General features: G+C 43.3%; 1 protein-coding gene across 3 annotated transcripts; it reads left to right on the forward strand.

Moving 5' to 3' along the window:
• Nucleotides 1-36: 36 nt before the first annotated feature.
• Nucleotides 37-19,406, forward strand: MEIG1 (meiosis/spermiogenesis associated 1). 3 transcript variants are annotated; one of them, XM_059725805.1, is made up of 6 exons: nucleotides 37-191; nucleotides 1,495-1,630; nucleotides 4,306-4,500; nucleotides 4,703-4,856; nucleotides 9,574-9,739; nucleotides 19,104-19,406. In XM_059725805.1, exons 4-5 carry the CDS (start codon nucleotides 4,719-4,721, stop codon nucleotides 9,700-9,702), a joined length of 267 nt encoding a protein of 88 aa, XP_059581788.1. In that variant the 5' UTR covers nucleotides 37-191; nucleotides 1,495-1,630; nucleotides 4,306-4,500; nucleotides 4,703-4,718; the 3' UTR covers nucleotides 9,703-9,739; nucleotides 19,104-19,406. The 3 variants fall into 3 exon arrangements, with proteins under 3 accessions (XP_059581788.1, XP_014463038.2, XP_019343080.2); XM_014607552.3 differs by lacking the exon at nucleotides 4,306-4,500 and having other exon boundaries at nucleotides 64-191; XM_019487535.2 differs by lacking the exons at nucleotides 37-191; nucleotides 4,306-4,500 and adding an exon at nucleotides 211-611.
• Nucleotides 19,407-19,423: the final 17 nt, after the last annotated feature.

A 19,423-nucleotide genomic window follows, 5' to 3' on the forward strand; every position in this document is an offset into this window, starting at 1 on the left:
ATTGGAGGCGGCGGCGGCCAATCGCGGAGCCGCTCCTGCTTCGCGTCAGCTGCAGGGGCGGGGCCTTTCCCCCCATTGGGCGCGCGACTCCTCCCTTCCGCCCTCTCCCCCCGTACGTTGCTGGTTGGCCCGCGCCCGCCCCCCGGTTGCTAGGCGACCGCAAACGGCCGCAGCGCGAGGACTTCATAGGGGTGAGTGGCCCCGGCCCCGCCCCCCCCTCCCCACAGGGGAGCGTCGGGGTGGGGGGGATAGTCTGTCCACAGGCGAGGGGGTGGCAGAACATGGCATTCTGGGATGCTGGAGGACCGTGGCTGTGCCACTCATCGGAGCGTACAGCAATTGTGGTATTGGTGCTGTTGTTCCATGACGGAGGGTGGATAATCGTAAAACGTGTCATTTCTGAGGCGGCAAAACCCAAATCGCTCTCGGAGACTCGGAACGGACGGTTGGCTTCGCTGGCGGCGTTTTCTTATGGCGGCTCGCCTCGAAATGAAGAAATGCGTCCACTTGGAGGACTCGAATCTCGCACTCGCTGCCAGGGGATAGCGAGCAGTGTAAAGGACATCGGAAGACGACTTATTTGCACACGTGTTTGCCTAATTTTTTTTAGCGTATGTTCGTTTTTCAGCAAATACAATCATCTTTGAGCGCCCAATACAATCATGTCATATTTAAGACCTGGCGGCGCTGGGCTCGCCTGCGGGGAGTGGCCGTGCTGACAAGGCCCAGGAGCCGGGCACACGGGTCGGGGACACGCCTGCCCCCGGAGCCGCGTGACTCGGAGACGCCCCAAGTCACGTGGATGTAGCTGGAGGCGCTGCGGGTACAGTGCGGGGGGTTCGGCGCTCCAGGAGCCGCCGGAAATGAGTGCATAGCCACGCAAGGGGCTTTGGGTAGAGGTGACGTCTTTTATTAGACCATCTTGGTAGTTGGAAAAATTGTTCATTGCAAGCTTTCGGGCACAAACACCTTTCTTCAGGCATGAGGAGAGTCTCCTGGTGTTTTGTGAAATAGAAAATGCAGGTCTGTGAAAATGGGAACAGGGCAGTGAGGACCAGAGGCCATGGGAGACAATAGGCGTGAGACAAGTGAGGGGGAAAGGCATTAATTCCAAAAAAACCCACACCAAAATCAGATTAGACACCTCACAGTGGACTTAATTCAAACCTTGACTGCTATATTGACTGCTTCAGGGAAAGCATGAACAATGAAATAATCAACAGCAAACACCACCATGAAGTTCCTCTGCCCAGGCTGCTGGATAGCAGCTGTCTTCTTGTCGTTGTCTTCTCTCCATTCTTTCTGCCTCCATCTTTTGCTTTAGGGTCCTGGTCCAGGCCTGCTAGAGCACCTGGATGGTACAAATGGCATGTACATCGCCAGTCATGCCAATCATAATATTAAAACCTGATTTTCAAGAGGCTTGGGTTTTTATTTGTATACGCTGAATGGGCCCATCATGTCTGTGCTCTCGTTTTGTGTGCATTCTGGCAGGAGCTTTTCTGGAAAGTCCACGTGAATTCATGGATAACCAAAATGTGCCATGTCTATCCAGCTACACTGGACCAGCATATTTGCCAAATGAGACCAGGACCTCCAGCAGTGGCGAGCCAGTTGACTCTAGTGACATGTAAGTAGTCATAAACACATTTAGATGTGCAAACACGATTCCCAAGATAAACCCAGAGACTTCAAATTAGAATCACTATTTGTGTTCAAAACATGCTGACCTCTTCTGGTCTTTCTGAGGTCTTTGCAACAGAAAAATTGCTCTTATTATTTTTCTGTAGTTAAAAATGAATGAAAACAAAGAGCTGGCATTTTCTGAGGGGCATCTTGAGTCAATAAAGAGGTGTCTGGTGCCTAAGGTTAAGAACCACTGGCCTAATTTAGCCATATGTTTCCCATATGGGAACATACAAATATACAGGCAGAACAAGCTTTCCAAAATAGTGCTACTAATATATGCTGAATATGTTAAATTGTGTTGTGCTGTTGCATGGTGGGAAGGGAAAATAACCTTTGTAGTCCTTGCCAGTTTGCATATAAGACAACCACTAGTTGCAAAACCCAGGTTAAGGAGAACGTGGAGCGCTGAACTACCCTAAAACGTGGCAGCAGCTATAGAAGAGGACCTGGTATCTATTCTTTTTTGTATAGACCTTTGCTAAACCCCATGCAGAATGAGTTAAAGACCCTTTACCCTTGTTTGCTGATGGCTCTTCTGTGCCAAAAAAGCCTATAAAGTTGTTATGCCAAAGATGTAGATTTCTACCACTCCCAAATTGTTGTTTCCTAGGGCTGTAGGAATTTCTAGGGACTTTTCCAAATATCATATGCAGTAGTTTGGATTTTCTAATCTCTCATGTATTTTGACTATGACCAGCATTTCTGCTTTTGACAGGACTTCTACACTGAACTGTTTTTTGTGTTAATACTGTGGCATCTTGCTGAATAAGAGGTTTAGTTTGTATTTAAGATTTTGAAGCATGTTTTGAAAATAAAAGCAATGAAATCTAGAATCTTCCTCAGCAAAATATCTAGGAATTTTTATTTCTTAAACAACAGCTTAGATTCTAGGAAATACAGCAAACCCTAGGCTGAGCTGCAGCCTAGTGCCATTGAAGTTTGGCCCACAGAACAATGAAATCTGTCGGATGCTATAGAATTTGCAGGACTTTTCTTCATAGTTAAATAAAAGGTGCTGCTTAGCAGTAGAATAAGATAGACCTAAAAAGACCAATACACTGATATGAATAACGAGTTGAAATTAGTTCCTGTTGCATTTTAAACCTATTCTAGATTCTGAAATATAGGTCATAGTCATCCTTGATACAACTTCACTGGAGTAAACACTGTGTTTAATTTGGGCAGGTGGAATTCCAGGGTGCCATGGCATTAGTAATATGAATGTACAGTGGACTGGCATGATAATAGTTTATATTCCTGGAAAGTTGAGGAAGACATTCATTCATAGATTCATAGATGCTAGGGTCAGAAGGGACCTCAACAGATCATCGCTTCCGACCCCCTGCCTGAGCAGGAAAGAGTACCTATCCAGCCTTCTCTTAAAGACCCCTAAGGTAGGGGAGAGCACCACCTCCCTTGGAAGCCCATTCCAAATTTTGGCCACCCTTACCGTGAAGAAGTTTTTCCTGGTATCTAGGCTAAATCTGCTCTCTGTCAGTCTGTGATTATTGTTCCTTGTTATCCCAAAAGGTGCCATGGTGAACAGAGCATCTCTGGTTCCTTGCTGCGCCCCCCTAATGAATTTGTAGGTGACCACAAGATCCCCTCTCAGCTTTCTCTTGCTGAGGCTGAAGAGGCCCAGGTCCCTTAGTCTCTTCTCATAGGGCTTGGCCTGTGAACCCTTAACCATACGAGTGGCCCTCCTCTGGACCCTCTCTAGGCTATCCAGATACTTCTTAAAGTACGGTGCCAGTGCTGCATAGAGGAGAAGTATCACCTCCTTGGTTCTATTCATCATGCATCTGCTGATGTATGATAAAGTGCGGTTAGATTTGCCGATGATTTTATCACACTGACAATGCATGTTCATCTTGGAGTCCACTATGACTCCAAGATCTCTTTCTGCTTCTGTGCTGCTGAGAGGGTCACTTCCCAGCCATTAGGTGTGCTGGATATTTTTATGCCCTAGGTGCAGCACTCTGCATTTGTCCTTGTTGTACTGCATCCTGTTGTGTTCTGCCCACTTTTCCAACCTGTCCTAGTCTGCCTGAAATTGTTCTCTACCCTCCGGAGTGTGTACTTTACCCCACAATTTAGCATCATCCACCAACTTGGACAGAGTACACTTCACGCCCACATCCAAGTCACTGATGAAGACATTGAAGAGTACAGGTCCAAAGACCGAGCCCTGCGGGACCCCACTGCCCACATCCTTCCAGGTTGATACCAACCCATCTACTGCCACTCTCTGGGTGTGACCCCCAAGTCAATTTGCCACCTACCATACTGTGTAATCATCTAAGTCACAGCCTCTTTATTTATGAGAATGGGATGAGATATCGGATCGAAGCCTTCCTAAAATCCAAGAAAACCACATCCACCTCTACTCCTGCGTCTAAGTATTTTGTGATCTGGTCATAAAATGAAACCAGAATAGTCAGGCATTATCTACCTGCTATGAATGCATGCTGGTTGCCCTGCTGCATTATTTTTCCCGCTGGACTCCCACAAATACAATCCTTAATAATCTTTTCAAAAACTTTTCCAAGGATGGAGGCGCGAGACTGACTGGCCTATAATTACTCAGATCCTCCTTCCTCCCCTTCTTGCAAACAGGGACCACATTGGCCGTTTTCCAGTCCTCCTGGATCTGACCCAAGCGCTATGCATGCTGAAATCGCCGTGCCAGTGGTTGTGCTGTGACACCAGCCAATTCCTTCAGTAATCTCAGATGCAGCTCATCCAGGCCTGCCGACTTAAATGCATCCAGTACATCCAAGTGACTCTGCACTAAGTCAGCGTCGACAGTTGGTGGGCTGTTTCATATACTGATAATATGATTCTGCCCACTTCCAAAATGCCAGTTTTTACTTCAGCGGTTGGCAGTGAGAGATTGTTTATTTTTTACGCTGTCTGTAACTTATTTAACATGTTTTACCCATTCTGATTATAGAATCTCAATAATGTTCCTTGCTCCAATTTTTATATTTATTATTTTTTAAAACAATTTCAGCAAACCATCTGGTGGAATGGCTGGAGCTGACATCAAACCAAAATGTATGGAGCGTGCCAAAAAGTGGTCAGATGAAGTAGAAAATCTATACAGATTTCAGCAAGCTGGATACAGAGATGAAATTGAATATAAGCAAGTGAAGCATGTTGATATGGTAAGATTCATTTTTTTTTAGTTTAATAACAGTCCAAATTCACTTGCCAGTTAAATTCCCATAGCCAATTAAATACCAAATACAAAATTGTCAAACTCTATTCACGTGCTGCAGTATCCATTTCTTATCAGTTTGACTCCACAGGCATCTTTGCAGATGTCCCCATAACCCCTATTCAAGTGATCTCCACAGCCTAAGTTTTACAATTTTGCAAGGAGTTTGTATTGTAATAATTAACTTTGTATTCCTGAAATACAGAATACCAAAATAAACATAGAGGAACACCTTGTATTTCTTTTCATTATTCTTAGTTTTGTTCTAATACAACTTGTAAGTTTTAAGTAGATTCAAAAGTTCAGAACAGCTTTTTCACTCAAATTAATTATACTTGTCATTGAAGCTGTTTTGAATCTGCAGTGTGCTGCCTGTTCCTCAGTTACATGCCTAGAAAAGAACATACAAAAAGAACTTTGTGCTGATAAAAGGTATAATATGGGCAGCTGTCTGTCATCTTCCTCCTACTATAGACCCAGTGGGGTAGATTTGCTTTTTGAGAATGGAAAAGTTGCTTTAGACTCATGGGTTGAATCCTGTACCATTGAATCAGTGGCAGTTTTACTACTGAATGGTGTAACAACAGTATCATACCTTAGATCTAGTCAGGTCTTGGGCTCTGTTAAAACAGGAGTGAGGTAGAGCAGTTTGCATGGAGGTGGTGGTAATGCAGATGCTTGCTGGGGCCATTGAGGACTTGATTTTTTTACCTATTTAAGTCAGTGGTGCTCACCCTCTGGCTTGCAGGCCAAATCTGGCTAATGGAGCCATGTCATCTGGCCTGCGGGGTAGGCTCTCCACAGGTCTGGACATTTGGCAGCATGGAAGCATGGCAGCATTAATTGCCACACCCTGGCTCCCAAATTTCCGGACTCATGAGGAGCCCCACAGGTTCCATTGGCCAGATTTGGCCTGTGAGTCAGAGGGTGAGCAAATGGGTAGAAAATCAGGTCCTCACTCCACAGCGTGGGGCCAGTGCACAACTGGATCTAGTACGTAGGGTCAGGCTCGCACACACCCGGATCCAGTACCTGGGGTCAGGCTAGCATGCAGGGTCAGGCTGGTGCATGGCTGAATGCAGTGCTCAGGGTTGGGTTAGCACATGTTTGGATCTGGTATATAGAGTCAGGCTGGTATGTGGGGTCAAGCCAGTGATTGGCCAGATCTGGTATTCAGGATTGCACTGGATCAGGCCTGTATACTGACCCTGAGTTCCAGTTTCAGTCTGAAGACCAGCTCCACACCACTCACCTGGCTTGCAGAGCTGATTAGGTCGAATGCCACTTCATTTAAGTCAGAAAAATCCTGTGCATACCAAATAAGCCAGGTCTGTCTAACTTCCAAGGGGCCAGGGGCTGCATGTCCCTTCACCCTGCTGCATGAAGCACCTTGATACTTTGCTACCTCTCAGTGCCTTCTCTGCTGCTGCTCTCCCTGCCCCCTATTGCACTGGGTGCTCCCCACTGCACTGTGCACCCTTCTGCTGCTGCTCTCCCCCCTCTGCTGCACTATATGCCCTTCTGCTGCTGCTCTTCCTGCCCCCCTTGCTGTACTGTGCACCCTGCCACTGCTGCTCTTCCCACACTGCTGCACCATGTGCTTTATGGCTGCTGCTCCCCGTGTCTTCCTGCTGCACCATGTGCTCCCTCGCTGCACTGTTTGCCCCCATTGCTTTTCCCTGCACCCTCCTCTCCACTATGCACATTGCCACTGCTGCTCCCTCTTGCACAGCACACCCCTCCCTACTGCTGTTCCTCATGTCCACCTCCTGCTGAATTGCCTGCCTGGTGCCTTGACTCTCTTTTAGGTCTATATCTGTGAGTTTCCCTGCTGCACCACTGGGCTGCAGGTTCCCCCGGTAGTGTAGGCTGTGCCATATTGCATTGCCTTGCCCCCTAGGGCAGGGGCAGGAAGTGGAACCTAGATCCCCTGTCTTCTGTCGCAGCCAGTTCAACGAGGGGAAGAGGTGGCTGGATGGGAGCCTGGGGGCTGCACTGTAACCCTTTGGGGGCCACATGCAGCCTGCAGGCCACCAGTTGGACAGCCCTGAAATAAGCCAATGAATAACCCTCAAATGTAAGATGACTATTCTAGTTTCATAGATTCATACATGTTAGGATCAGAAGGGACCTCAGAAGGTCATTGAGTTTGACCCCTGCCCTGGGAAGGAAAGAGTACTGGGGTCAGACGACCCAGCTTGGTGCTTGTCCAGTCTCCTCTTGAAGAGCCCCAAGGTAGGGGAGAGCACCATCTCCCTTGCATACCCATTCCAGATTCTGGCAACCCTATTTGGGTGTTAAGATTAACAACCTACAGGTGCTAGGCTATGAATAACGTCATTAATCACCTATCTCATAGTTTCTCATAGTATATATGCCTCAATATCTGTATAAAAGTCTAGGTAGATACTTTTATTAGCATGACAGGATCACTAATAAAACAAAACAGAAAGATCTGATACAGGCATAAACTACTGTAGCAAACGCCTGTAGTGTCAGGCACAATTACCATAACCAACAAGGGGTTGTCTCAGTTTTATATAGAAAGTCCTAGGGATTAGGGTCACAAGCCAGTGGGCCAAAGGTGAGGGACAAATAGAGGTAAAGAGCCATTCAGTATATAACAGCATACACTTAAAGGGCAAGTAACACATAGTAGTCAGTACCACTGGAATACATACGTTAAGCACATCAGGTTCCTTTCCCCACATCCAGAGGTGTCCCCAAGAACCAGTCTTTAGTCCAGAGTCACTCTATACAGGTATCTTAAGTCGGGGGTCACATGCAGTCAGTCTGTAGTTCATCATGCTGTGCCACGGCTTCTCTCTTGTGCCAGTCATTCTCGGCTCTGTCTCTTTTCATTCAACTTCAGCTGCCTGGCACATAGCTAGCCTGGAACTGTGTGGTCATTTCCTTTTCCTGCTCCCCCAAGTTCACCGGGATTTGCAGTCCAGAATTACAGCAGCAGAACTCTGCCAAGTTGCTCTTCACTTTCTCTTCCTGCTTCTTAATGCCTCTGGGATTTGTAGTGCAGAATCACAGCCAGCAGGGCTCCGCAGGGTTGCTCCCCTTCCGTTACACATTCATATCACATTTCCAGTTCACACAATACATTACATTACACAACACGTACATTACACTACAAAACAAATAAACCACAGTTCCAGTGGCAGGACCCTGGGAAGGAAGGACATGCTGACAACACCATTTCCAAAATCAATTTCCATCAGATTTCCTTGGAACCAATGTCAGTTCTTTTTTTGACTGTTCACATTTTAGTGTGGCTCCCTTATGCTATATTATAGAGACCACAGAATGCAAGTGTGCACATAGAGTGAATACAATGGGGTTTACCTTTAGAAAAATTACCTAAGCACTTACTTCAACTGGACATTGGACATGTGGGGAAGGCTGCTCCAACATGCTGTAATTACAGGGCATCGAACCAGACTTGATTAATCAAGTCTGCCAGAGGGTGCTAATATTGTGCTTCTGGCAGCCTCCGCATCTCGTGTATCTGGGCCAAAATGTATCATGTAACGTCTCGTGTATCAAAATGGTGGTAGGGCGCTTTAACTAAAGCTCATTTGAAGTGTGAGGACACTGATACGTGAGATGTTGCAGGCTCTTTAATTAGAGTGGCTCTCGGAGCTGCTTTAATTAAAGCGCCCACCTCCACTGTTGGATCACATGTAAAAACGTCCATGAATACGTAGTTAAATTATAAAGCTGCTGTTTCTAAGATATTCTCATTAAAATCTCTAGTGTCTCTCCCCAGTGACTGCCAGACATGGAGCAGAAGGAATGGACATTATGGGCTCATAGATAACAAGAAATACCCCTGGTGTCCATGTTACAGATGCTTAGCTAAGATCATACAAGTTCCCCAAAACTCTTTGACCTAAAGCATGGAATGTTTGAACTTTTATAGCTTAATCAGTTTCTTGTGAAGTACTGAGCTGAAATCAATGGGATCTAAGTGTGTTAGTGCCTTGCAAGATTGCACTGACGCTAATTGCCATGACTTTATTTATGGCTCATTTGTTTAAAAGCTCTGATGTTTATTCCTTTAACAGCTCCAATGAAACTCGTGATATGTCTCTTTTCCATGGTTTGATAAGTGTTGAAGAACCCATTACATAAGCATCATTCTTTCAGAACAACTGATATCTTTCAGCTATTCAGACTACTGAAGGACTGATTCTCTTCAGTACGACAAAGAAGAAAATGCTAGCATCCCTTCATTAATCAAGGGGAATTGTAGGTATTAGATATTAGAGATGAAAAAGTAATTTTAGGTTATTTCTAATGTCCTTCACTACCGGTGAATGGTTATTTCCTATAGCATAGCTGCTAGCACATTTGTGCATTCTCGTTTTAAATGACTTAAGTGCTATAGCATCTGTTTTGCTATGGCATTTTTGGATCCTTTTCTAGAAACTCTTCTGATAGGGAATGTTGTTGTTATATACCATGTAGTACTTTGGCCATAACCTGTTTTCTGATGTTTTATGTTCTTTAACCTATATGCAAAGGATGCACTCATTATTTTTAAACCAAATATTTGCCAAATGCAGTTCATGCAAACATGTTCTTCTGTTAAATGCACTAAACAGATATTCTTATGTTCAGTAGATGGACGAATATTTTTATTACATTCTCAGGTGGATCGTTGGCCAGAAACAGGATTTGTGAAGAAACTTCAGAGAAGGGACAATACCTTCTATTATTACAACAGGCAAAGAGAATGTGATGACAAAGAAGTCCATAAAGTGAAAGTTTATGCTTATTAGTTTGTTATCCTACCTACACCGGTCTAATCTGTTTGTGGTAAATACACTGTTTTAATCTATTTGATGTTTGGGAAATGTAAGTAAACAAGGTCTTAATCTGCCCTTGATTTTAAAGATATGTGAACAGGTTTTGGGGTTTTTTGGGCAGAGGGAAGGAATAGTAATAGTGTTGTACCTTGGAGAAAGAAAGATGAAGAAATTATGGAGAATTATAGAAATTATAGAGAAATGGACTTCATCTTAGTTCTAGGATAATTTATGGTTGTTTTATGAGCACTCTTCCTGGTTAGAATTTTTTAAAATTAATACCATACTATCAACTAACCATTTGACATAATTTACTTAGTTTTACAGTGTTTTTGATGAGATCCATTGTTAGACACAATAGTCACAGATTTCTAGGGTCAAAGGGACCTTGTAGATCATCGCATTCGACTCCCTGCTCTACGCAGGAAAGAGCACTGGGGTTAAATAACCCCAGCTAGGTGCCTGTCTAATCTCTTCTTGAACACCTTCAAGGTAGGGGAAAGCACCACCTCCCTTGGAACTAGTCGTTATTTAGTGCTTTACAGCTGTAATATGTTATGGAAACTGGTTAAATAATCCTAACCAGAGCTTTTTGTGATTGTTAAGTATTACAGTGAGTTGGAAAACTCAGAGAAAAAGACAAAGTAACTTCCTTGAAGTGATGAGGCAGTCAGTGTCAGAATTTGGATTAGAATTTTTTAAAGGTAATTGAGTGACTATAGAATAGGGGTCAAAGCAGTGATGTTGACTAAAACCTGAATAATATGATGGAAAACAATCATAATACATATATTTTGCGTGGAACAATATTAGCTATCCTGCAGTTCTGTGTTATGTGATAAATGTATTAATGAGTCAGAATAGGAAGTACTCTTGCTTATTTAGATTGTTTATTTTTGATAGCAAAATTAAAGAGAATTTTGAGGAGTTAAACACTTGGTGGAATGAGTGGAATAGGCAGAAAGGATGTCAGCAAAAATCAATTCCTTTTTTATCAAAGGTATAACTCAAGAACAAACAGAACTCATTGATACTCAAGGATAATGCATTTAAGACATGCAAAATCTTTGTCTTCCTGTAGAAATGACCATCGCAACTAGCCATCTACTCAAATAAAAAGGACTGTGTATTTATTGCCATTTAATAACAAATTGTGTTGTGTCCCATCTGTTCTGCAAGATGAAAAAGAAAGGGTTCTCAAATAGCATACTTTGGGGATATGATAATTGTGTTAAGGGATCAGGAAGGAATTATTTGCCCATGTACAGAATTGCATATTTTGACTTCACTTAGTATTGGCTAGTTCAGATGCAAAACAAGGGATTTGCAGATTAAAAATCTAATTAGACATGGACAATATTAAAGCCATGAGACATGGGCTTTAATCTCAGTGGGAGTTGGGTGCCTAATTCCTTTAGGCTCTTTTGAAAATCCCAGTCTAAAGTCAAATTAGTTATGTTACTTAGTATACCATTGGAAGGCTTTCAGAAGCCTTTACGGAGTAGGATATGGTGGAGAAGATTAAGTTATGTTGATGGAAACGAATGTTACACTCAAAAGACTTACCTTTAAACTTTAAAATCTTTGTTTATCTTTTAAAATGAGTGACTTGGAAATTGTTACACAATTACTGTAATCAGGATAATTATATAATCACTCTAAGGAAATAACGATAGTCAGCATGAAATATTTCTCTGGTAGCCCAGCATGTAACATTGGTCTCAGTATCTGAGAGATGAGGTTATGATTGCGGCCAAAAGGAAGGAAACGCATTTACAAGAGCAGCAGATTAATATTTTTCCGTATCTAAGCACTGCCACTTCTCAATAGAAAAAAATAATGTGAGTCTCTGAGGGATGGTCTTACAAGTAGAGTAGCAAAGGCATCTGTCTCTTATCTTGAAATTTAAGAACTCTGTTTTAAAAATGAAGTACATTTCTATAATTCTGTATCTTTTTGAAGAACATGCGAGTCAGTAGAAATACAGATTAAGGATGTTTAACTTGCTGATAGTTCTGAGACCTCAAGGTTCTAAGTGCCATGTTTGCTCTTCCAATTAATTCCATTTATTTATTATTAATTTATTTTTGCACCTTTCTTGCTTTGTTGGGTTTCTGTGCAAGAAAAAAATTAAACTCCAGTACATGTAGAATAACTCACTTAGGTTACCAGATGTAAGTCAAATAATACTCTCTCTTTTACCCCTTGACACACTGTACTCAAAAATGACTGTCAAAATGACATCATGGGGATTCATGTTGGTTTCTTAGTTACTCTGTATAACATGTAGTCAGTTTACAAGGCAAAATATGGACTGCAAACCCACATGGACGGTAGCACAATGTGGCAATATTTCTACATCCCAGTTATTGTCTGGTTCCCACATAACCACATGACTCAACTGAGATGCATCATAGTTACAGCAGTGGTCCACTGAATAAAGCGGAGGACTGATATTCTGGCCTTAATGAAGTCAATAGGTGTTATAGCCATTGACCTCAGAGGATTTCACCATTAGCATCTATATTCTCTTATGCCATAGACTTAGCATGGTCAGATTTCTTAAATTCCAGGTGCTCTAATTGTTGTCTGCTTACAGATAAACATTATGGCTATTACGCCACCAGACACCAAGAAGTACAAAGTAAAGGTTCTATAATTTTTTCCCATTAAGAATTGTTAGTGATGTTTCAGCCACAATAAATCTACCTCACTGCTAGTCATATTGTGTCTGGAGTTTTACCAAGAACATAGTGTATCATTCTGAAGTAAGACCTCATGTAGAATAAAGTGTATAGTTCTAGTCACTTATGCTTAAGAAAGAAGAAATTGAACATCTAGAACCTGGGGTATCTGGAACTTAGAACAGCTGCAGAAATGACCTGCTATGTGATCAAGGGAACAGAGAGCCTATCAGATAAGAGGAGACTTAAAAGAGTTTGGATCTTTCAGACTAGCCAAATGAAGACAGAGGTGATATCGATTCATAGATTCAGAGATGCTAGGTGTCATGGGATGGGGTCCCCAGGGATGGCCGTGACGTCCGTAGGGCTCCATGACCATGCCAGTCTTGCCTGACAGGCACCATTTTCCTCGTCTGCCACATCTTGCTGGTAATTATAATAAATAGGGAGGCTGCCCTTGAGTCTATGTTTTGACACGGTCCTGATGGACCCCGCTGAACTCGCTCAAAATGGATGCCTCACGGGACACCCTCAGCCTTATGGGCTAGATACATAGCTCCAAAATCATCCTTTTACCACACCCCAAGCCTCACAGATGGCATTCAAATGTTGTCCCTCTGAGGCCCTAGTCTAGCTCGACCTCCTGTCATCGCCAGGCTCTCTGCAGCCCTGTCATCTCTGTGCCCCCCTGGCACCAGGGTCTCCATACTGTAGTGGGTCCCCAGTGAGGCCTCCTCCCCCAATAGCCTCACCCCGGTCCACTGGTTTATAAGCAACCAAAATATGAGCTCCTGGGCTATAACAAAATACAACCAGTTCAGGATGCGCTCTATCCCTTTAAAAGAGTCAAACTTCCACCCAAGCCTTAAGTGCCTCGTAGCCCAGGGTACCTGGTGAGCTCCTGGAGCCCCATTAGGCCTATAGGCAGTATATCAGGTGGCCACCAGCGTCTCTGGGCAATTCTTCCTTGGAGGCTCCTTCCCCTGGCTGCTGCTAGAGAACTAACTCTGGCTGGCCTCAGCCCTGGGGTTTATATGTACCCAGGGCCCTGCCTTCCTCCGGTCAACTGACCAGGTGCAGGTGCAGGCTAATTCCCTTGTTAGCCTGCTGCCATAATAACCTACATCTGTGGGGGGTCATGCCTGGCTCCTGGGGTACTCTCCCTAGGCAGTCTCTGCTCTTAAAGGAGCAGGCACTATAGTGCCCTGTGACACTAGGGTTGGAAGGGACCTCAACAGAACATCACGTCTGACCCCCTGCCTCGGCAGGAAAGAATGCTGGGGTCAGATGACCCCAACCAGATGACTATCCAGCCTTCTCTTAAAGACCCCCAAGTTAGGGGAGAGCACCACCTCCCTTGGAAGCCTGTTCCAAATTCTGGCCACCTTTACCGTGAAGAAGTTCTTCTTGATGTCCAGCTTAAATCTATTCTCTGTCAGTTTGTGACCATTGTTCCTTGTTACCCTAAGAAGTGCCCTGGTGAACAGAGCATCTCTGGTTCCTTGCTGCACCCCCCTAATAAATTTGTAGGCGGCCATGAGATCACCTTTCAGCCTTTTCTTGCAGAGGCTGAAGAGATCCAGGTCCCTTAGTCTCCCCTCATAGGGCTTGGCCTGCAAACCCTTAACCATTCAAGTGGCCCTCCTTTGGACCCTCTCAAGGTTATCCACATCCTTCTTAAAGTACGGCACCCAAAACTGGACGCAGTACTCCAACTGCGATCCGACCAATGCCTCATAGAGAGGAAGTATCACCTCCTTGGTTCTATTAGTCATGCATCTGCTGATGCATGGTAAAGTGCGGTTAGCTTTGCTGATGATTTTGTCTGGATGTTTTTACACCCTAGGTGCAGCACTCTGCATTTGTCTTTGTTGAACTGCATCCTATTGTGTTCTGCCCACTTTTCCAACCTGTCCAGGTCTGCCTGCAATTGTTTTACCCTCCAGTGTGTTCACTTCACCCCACAATTTAGTATCATCTGCAAACTTGGATAGAGTACACTTCATGCTCTCATCCAAGTCACTGATGAAGACATTGAGGCATACAGGTCCAAGGACTGAGCCCTGTGGGATCCCACTGCCCACATCCTTCCAGGTCGACACCAACCTGTCCACCACCACCCTCTGGGTGCAACCCCCAAACCAGTTTGCCACCTACCGGACTGTGCCTCTTACTTTATTTATGAGAATGGGGTGAGATACCATATTGAAGGCCTTCATAAAATCCAAGTAAACGACATCCCCCCCTACTCCTGCGTCTAAGTGTTTTGTGACCTGATCATAAAAAAACCAGATTAGTCAGGCATAATCTACCTGCTATGAGTCCATGCTGATGCTCTGCTGCATTATTTTTCCTGCTGGATTCACACAAATATGATGCTTAATAATTTTTTCAAAGACTTTTCCAAGGATAGAGGTGAGAAATTCTCTCATTGGAATACCTTCCTTTCCTTTTTGTGTTCTTGCAACAAGGCACTTAGTAGAATTTGCAGATTTGTTAACATCTAGCAGGGCTGTGCCATGAGCACTTCTGCTGTGGTCCCAAACTTTCAACGCTCTAGGCTGTCAGCCATGCACCTTAGCACCTGGGCCACCCCAGCCCCTTCTCATTAGAGTGAAGGATAAACATCAGGGCAAAAGAGTTATGGCAGATGAAAATTAAATGATGACTCAAGAACAAAAGGGCATTAAATGACCATGAATAAAATTAGGCTGGAAATCAGAAAATGATTTTTACCCATCAGAGGAGTGAGTTCTGAAGCAACCTATTAGTGACACCCCTATTAGTGGGTTGACTTATTCAGTCACCCCAGTGGTGGGGGAAAAAAATTGATTAGTTTTAAGATAGAGTTTGATATGAAGTTTATCCAATTGGATGGCTTGCAGAAGAGGACAGAGCACTGATTGAGGAGGTCCCTTCCAGCGTTATGTTCTGTGTTCCTAAAAAGAGGTAAAGCGGAGCTCCTTTTTGAAAACACAGGCCATTTTGTCAGAAAGTTACAAATACTGGTACATACAAGGAAAAGATCTGAGCAAGAAAATGCAGGCTTTACATAGTTCTTTTCCTGACATCAAGCCTGTATATGATTTGTGAACTGTAATGGATTTCAGTGTGTGCTTGTTCTCTTCTTAATGTATTCTGAGTATTTTTCTAGTCTGTATTCTATCTTCTCTGCATGATGAAAATTGCTGTTCTTACTTGCCTAAACTAAAGACTTCATAAGTATTTGTAGAGCATCGTATCTTTATGGGTTCACATATAAGACATGGTTCCTTTTTAGTATATTTTGTCTTCACTGTCTGTAAAGATGTGCTTATAAAATCCCAAGGCCATTTCTGTCCTTTTTCAACAGTACATCCAGTCACTTTACTGGAGTTATATTATTGTAAATGTGGTTAGAATTAAGTCCTTAGGGTCTTACATTTAGGGTAGACGCTCCAGGAAGAAAACAACGGTACTGAGTAGAAATCCCTAATTGCAGCTGAAGAAGAACAGGGAAAAACAGGTATCTTTTCTTTTGTTGCATACTATTAAATTTTGAGAGGCTGGTCCAAAGCTGTGCTGTTCTTGAATCGGTTGAATAGAAACCGGGGGTCTTCAAGAGGAGGTTAGATAACCATCTAGCTGGGGTCATCTAGACCCAGCACTCTTTCCTGCCTATGCAGGGGGTCGGACTCGATGATCTATTGAGGTCCCTTCCGGCCCTAACATCTATGAATCTATGAAACTTGTATTACAGGGAAATAAACCTAAATGAACTGAACTGGGAGAGATTATACCGGGTATTCCATTGGCCAGTTTCTGATTGCAATAGTGCAGATTTAATTTAGGATTTAATGGGTGCATCTACATGAGCACTTTATTGCACAGTGGCCTTATTAGCTGTGCACTAAACTATCACCATCTACACGTGTGTGGCAATTACGCTGACATAGACTAATTTACTGCACCATCACACACAAGTACTGTCTGACAGCAGAGTAAATTGCTGCACTTAAACACATGTGTAGATGGTAACATCCAAATTAGTTGACTCAAGTTCAAATTGTGCTGGAGTTTATTCAGTCACTTAATTGCACTTGTAGACACACCCAGTCAGATAATTTATTTTTTGTCACTGGTACTTATCACAAAAGGCCTCAGTCAGGAAGGGGGTTTATTTTGCTAATTGTTGTACAAACATGCATGAAAACATGCTTCCCCCCCCCCCCACAAACAATGTGTAATTTAAATCTGCTGCAATGGAATTCTTCCTTTGGTTCTCTGCTGCTCCCCTTCTTTCTCCCATATGAATTTATTCCTCTCTCTGACTTTGTGAACTGCAAATTCTTTACAAGTTTTAGGCCAAGATTTTGAAAAGTTGGTGCCTAAAGTTAAGACTTCAAAATCCTTATTTAGGCACCTGGACTAAATGCTTTGATTTTCAGAAGTGTCATGTGCCCAGGACCTCCCAGTGAAATCAGCATTTTGAAAAATCAGGACACTTAAATGCCTAACCACAGTCATCCAGTTACATTGAATGATGGTAGTGATCCCTTTAGGCTTTAGAATCTAAGGCTAGGAACATTCATTGCATTTGTCCCATGACAACTTTTGCCTGAGTTTGTCCCAGAGCAGAAAAGTCCCAGGATTATCATGTACACACATCACCCTTCTAATCAGGGTTTAGTGAGCAGCTGAACGTACTGTTGCTTTTCTGTCACTGATTCAATGATGCAGTCCTAATACAATCATTCAGATGTACTTCATGATGTCTCAGGACAAACTGTTAGCACTTATCCCAGAAACCTTTCTAGGGTTTGTCCTGGGACAGTGGACATGGATGTCTGAATGACTGTACTTTGTCCTGGGAGAAAATGTTCTTTCCCAGGACAAATGCAACCTTTTTTGTTGCCTAAGAATCCCCATCTGTAGGCTGTTGAGAGAACCCAATTGCCTACATGATGACATAATCTATTGCTTAACTCTTGAGCTGGGCATGTGGGGTGGAGGGAACAGAAGTATTTTCTTTGATGCACAGCTAGCTATGCATTGTACTCTGCGTATTTTTCCCCACCTTTCTCTAACTCAAAAGAGAGAGGCAACAATCCCATGCACTAGTACAGACTGGGGACTGACTGGCTAAGCAGTAGCTCTGCAGAAAAGGTCCTGGGGGTTACAGTGGACAATAAGATGAATATGAACCAACAGTGTGCCCTTGTTGCAAAGAAGGCTAACAACATACTGGGCTGCATTAATAGGAGTGTTGCCAGCAGATCGACAGAAGTGATTCTTCCCCGTTATTCAGCACTGGTAAGGCCACATCTGAAGTACTGTGTCCAGTTTTGGGCTGTCCACTACAGAAAGAATGTAGACAAATTAGAGAGAGTCCAGTGGAGGGTAACAAAAATGGTGAGGGGGCTGGGGACCCCATGACTTCTGAGGAGAGGCTCAGGGAACTGGGCTTATGTAGTCTGGAGAAGAGAAGACTGAAAGGGGATTTAATAAGTCTTCAACTACCTTGGTTATAAAGAGGATGGAGCTAGACTGTTCTCAGTACAGACAGGTGACAGAACAAGGAGCAATGGTTTCAAGTTGCAGCAAGGGAAATTTAGGTTGGATATTTGGAAAAAACTCTCACCAGGAAGGTACTAAAGCATTGGAACAAGCTACCTGGAGAGGCTGTGGAGTCTCCATCCTTGGAGGTTTTTGAGACCCAGCTAGACAAAGCCTTGGCTGGGATGATCTGGTTGGAACTGGTCCTGCTTTGAGCAGGGGGTCAGATGAGATGACCTCCTGAGGTCCCTTCCAACCCTAATTTTCTTTGATTCTGTGATTATAACAGACAGGATGTTAGATGTGTTGGTCCGGAGTCTGAGATGAGTCAGAGAATCCTGGCTGGTGTAGCTTTTTGAATATTCATGGTCAAACTGACTGCTAGGTTTGGAATTTGAGAATAATTTTCTTTTGCATAAGATCAGCAAAGACCTTGGTTTGTTTTTCACTTGGAACTTGAGCTGTGAATCGCCTACTAGGATCATCTGAGCATGCCTTACCTAATCAATTCCCTACAACTGCTAAGGCCTCAGGCATTATGGCAATTCAGTCTTCCCTCTCCTTGTGGAACATAACAGTTTAGCCTCCTGACAACTGAAATGTTTTGGTCCAACTGAAGTCATTAGGCTTAGTATAGAGGTATCTGAGTAAAATGTAATAACCTGTGATATACAGGACTAGATGTTCTAATGGTCCCTCTGATCTTAAACTGTGAAATCCATATAATCCCTTCGGGGTAATAGCTTTCCCAGTATAAATAAAATTTTAGCACCAAGATAGAACCTGTTTTTTGCTTACCTACTATGGTCATAATAGCAATATATTTTGAAGCTGAATGTCTGATAGCATATAAGCACAGGTGGAAAGGTTGCAGGCAGTCTGAGTTGGGAATGGGGAAGAGACAGCAGGGAGAAATCCTGATTTCAAACTAAATTGTTTAAATGACTTCAGGTAAAATTTTCAAAAGCTTCCTAAATTCCAGGACACTTTTGAAAATAGGACATACTGAGGAGTTTTCAAAAATATTACTCTCTTTTCCTATCTGGTTGGAGCCAGATAGGAGTGGTCATTTCTTCTACTCATTTATTGATGTATACATTAGTGTCAGTAAGGAAAAACAGCTTTTACGTGGGGTTTTTTGTATTTCACTTTTAGTTGTTGTGTATGGCATTCTGGATGGAATTAACTTTTTGACATGGAGGAGAGCCCATAATTGGCAGTTTAAACGTTTAATCTGATCTGACTGCAAAGAGTGCTCAAGAATTAAGGCCTGAGGACTATGGAAGAGTCTGAGAATATGACCAGATGAAGCTGATGTTGAAGGACACAAAATAATATTTTCCTTGCTGTTTGGCCAATTGCTGGAAGTTCAACTGACAAGATCAAAATCTACATATTTAACTCTTAGAAAAATACCATTTTCTCCCCTAAAATAAAGTACATGAAAGTTTCATTTGATTCACTGTATGCGTAAT

The sequence above is a fragment of the Alligator mississippiensis genome, chromosome 4, assembly GCF_030867095.1.
Source record: "Alligator mississippiensis isolate rAllMis1 chromosome 4, rAllMis1, whole genome shotgun sequence".
Lineage (NCBI taxonomy): Eukaryota > Metazoa > Chordata > Crocodylia > Alligatoridae > Alligator > Alligator mississippiensis.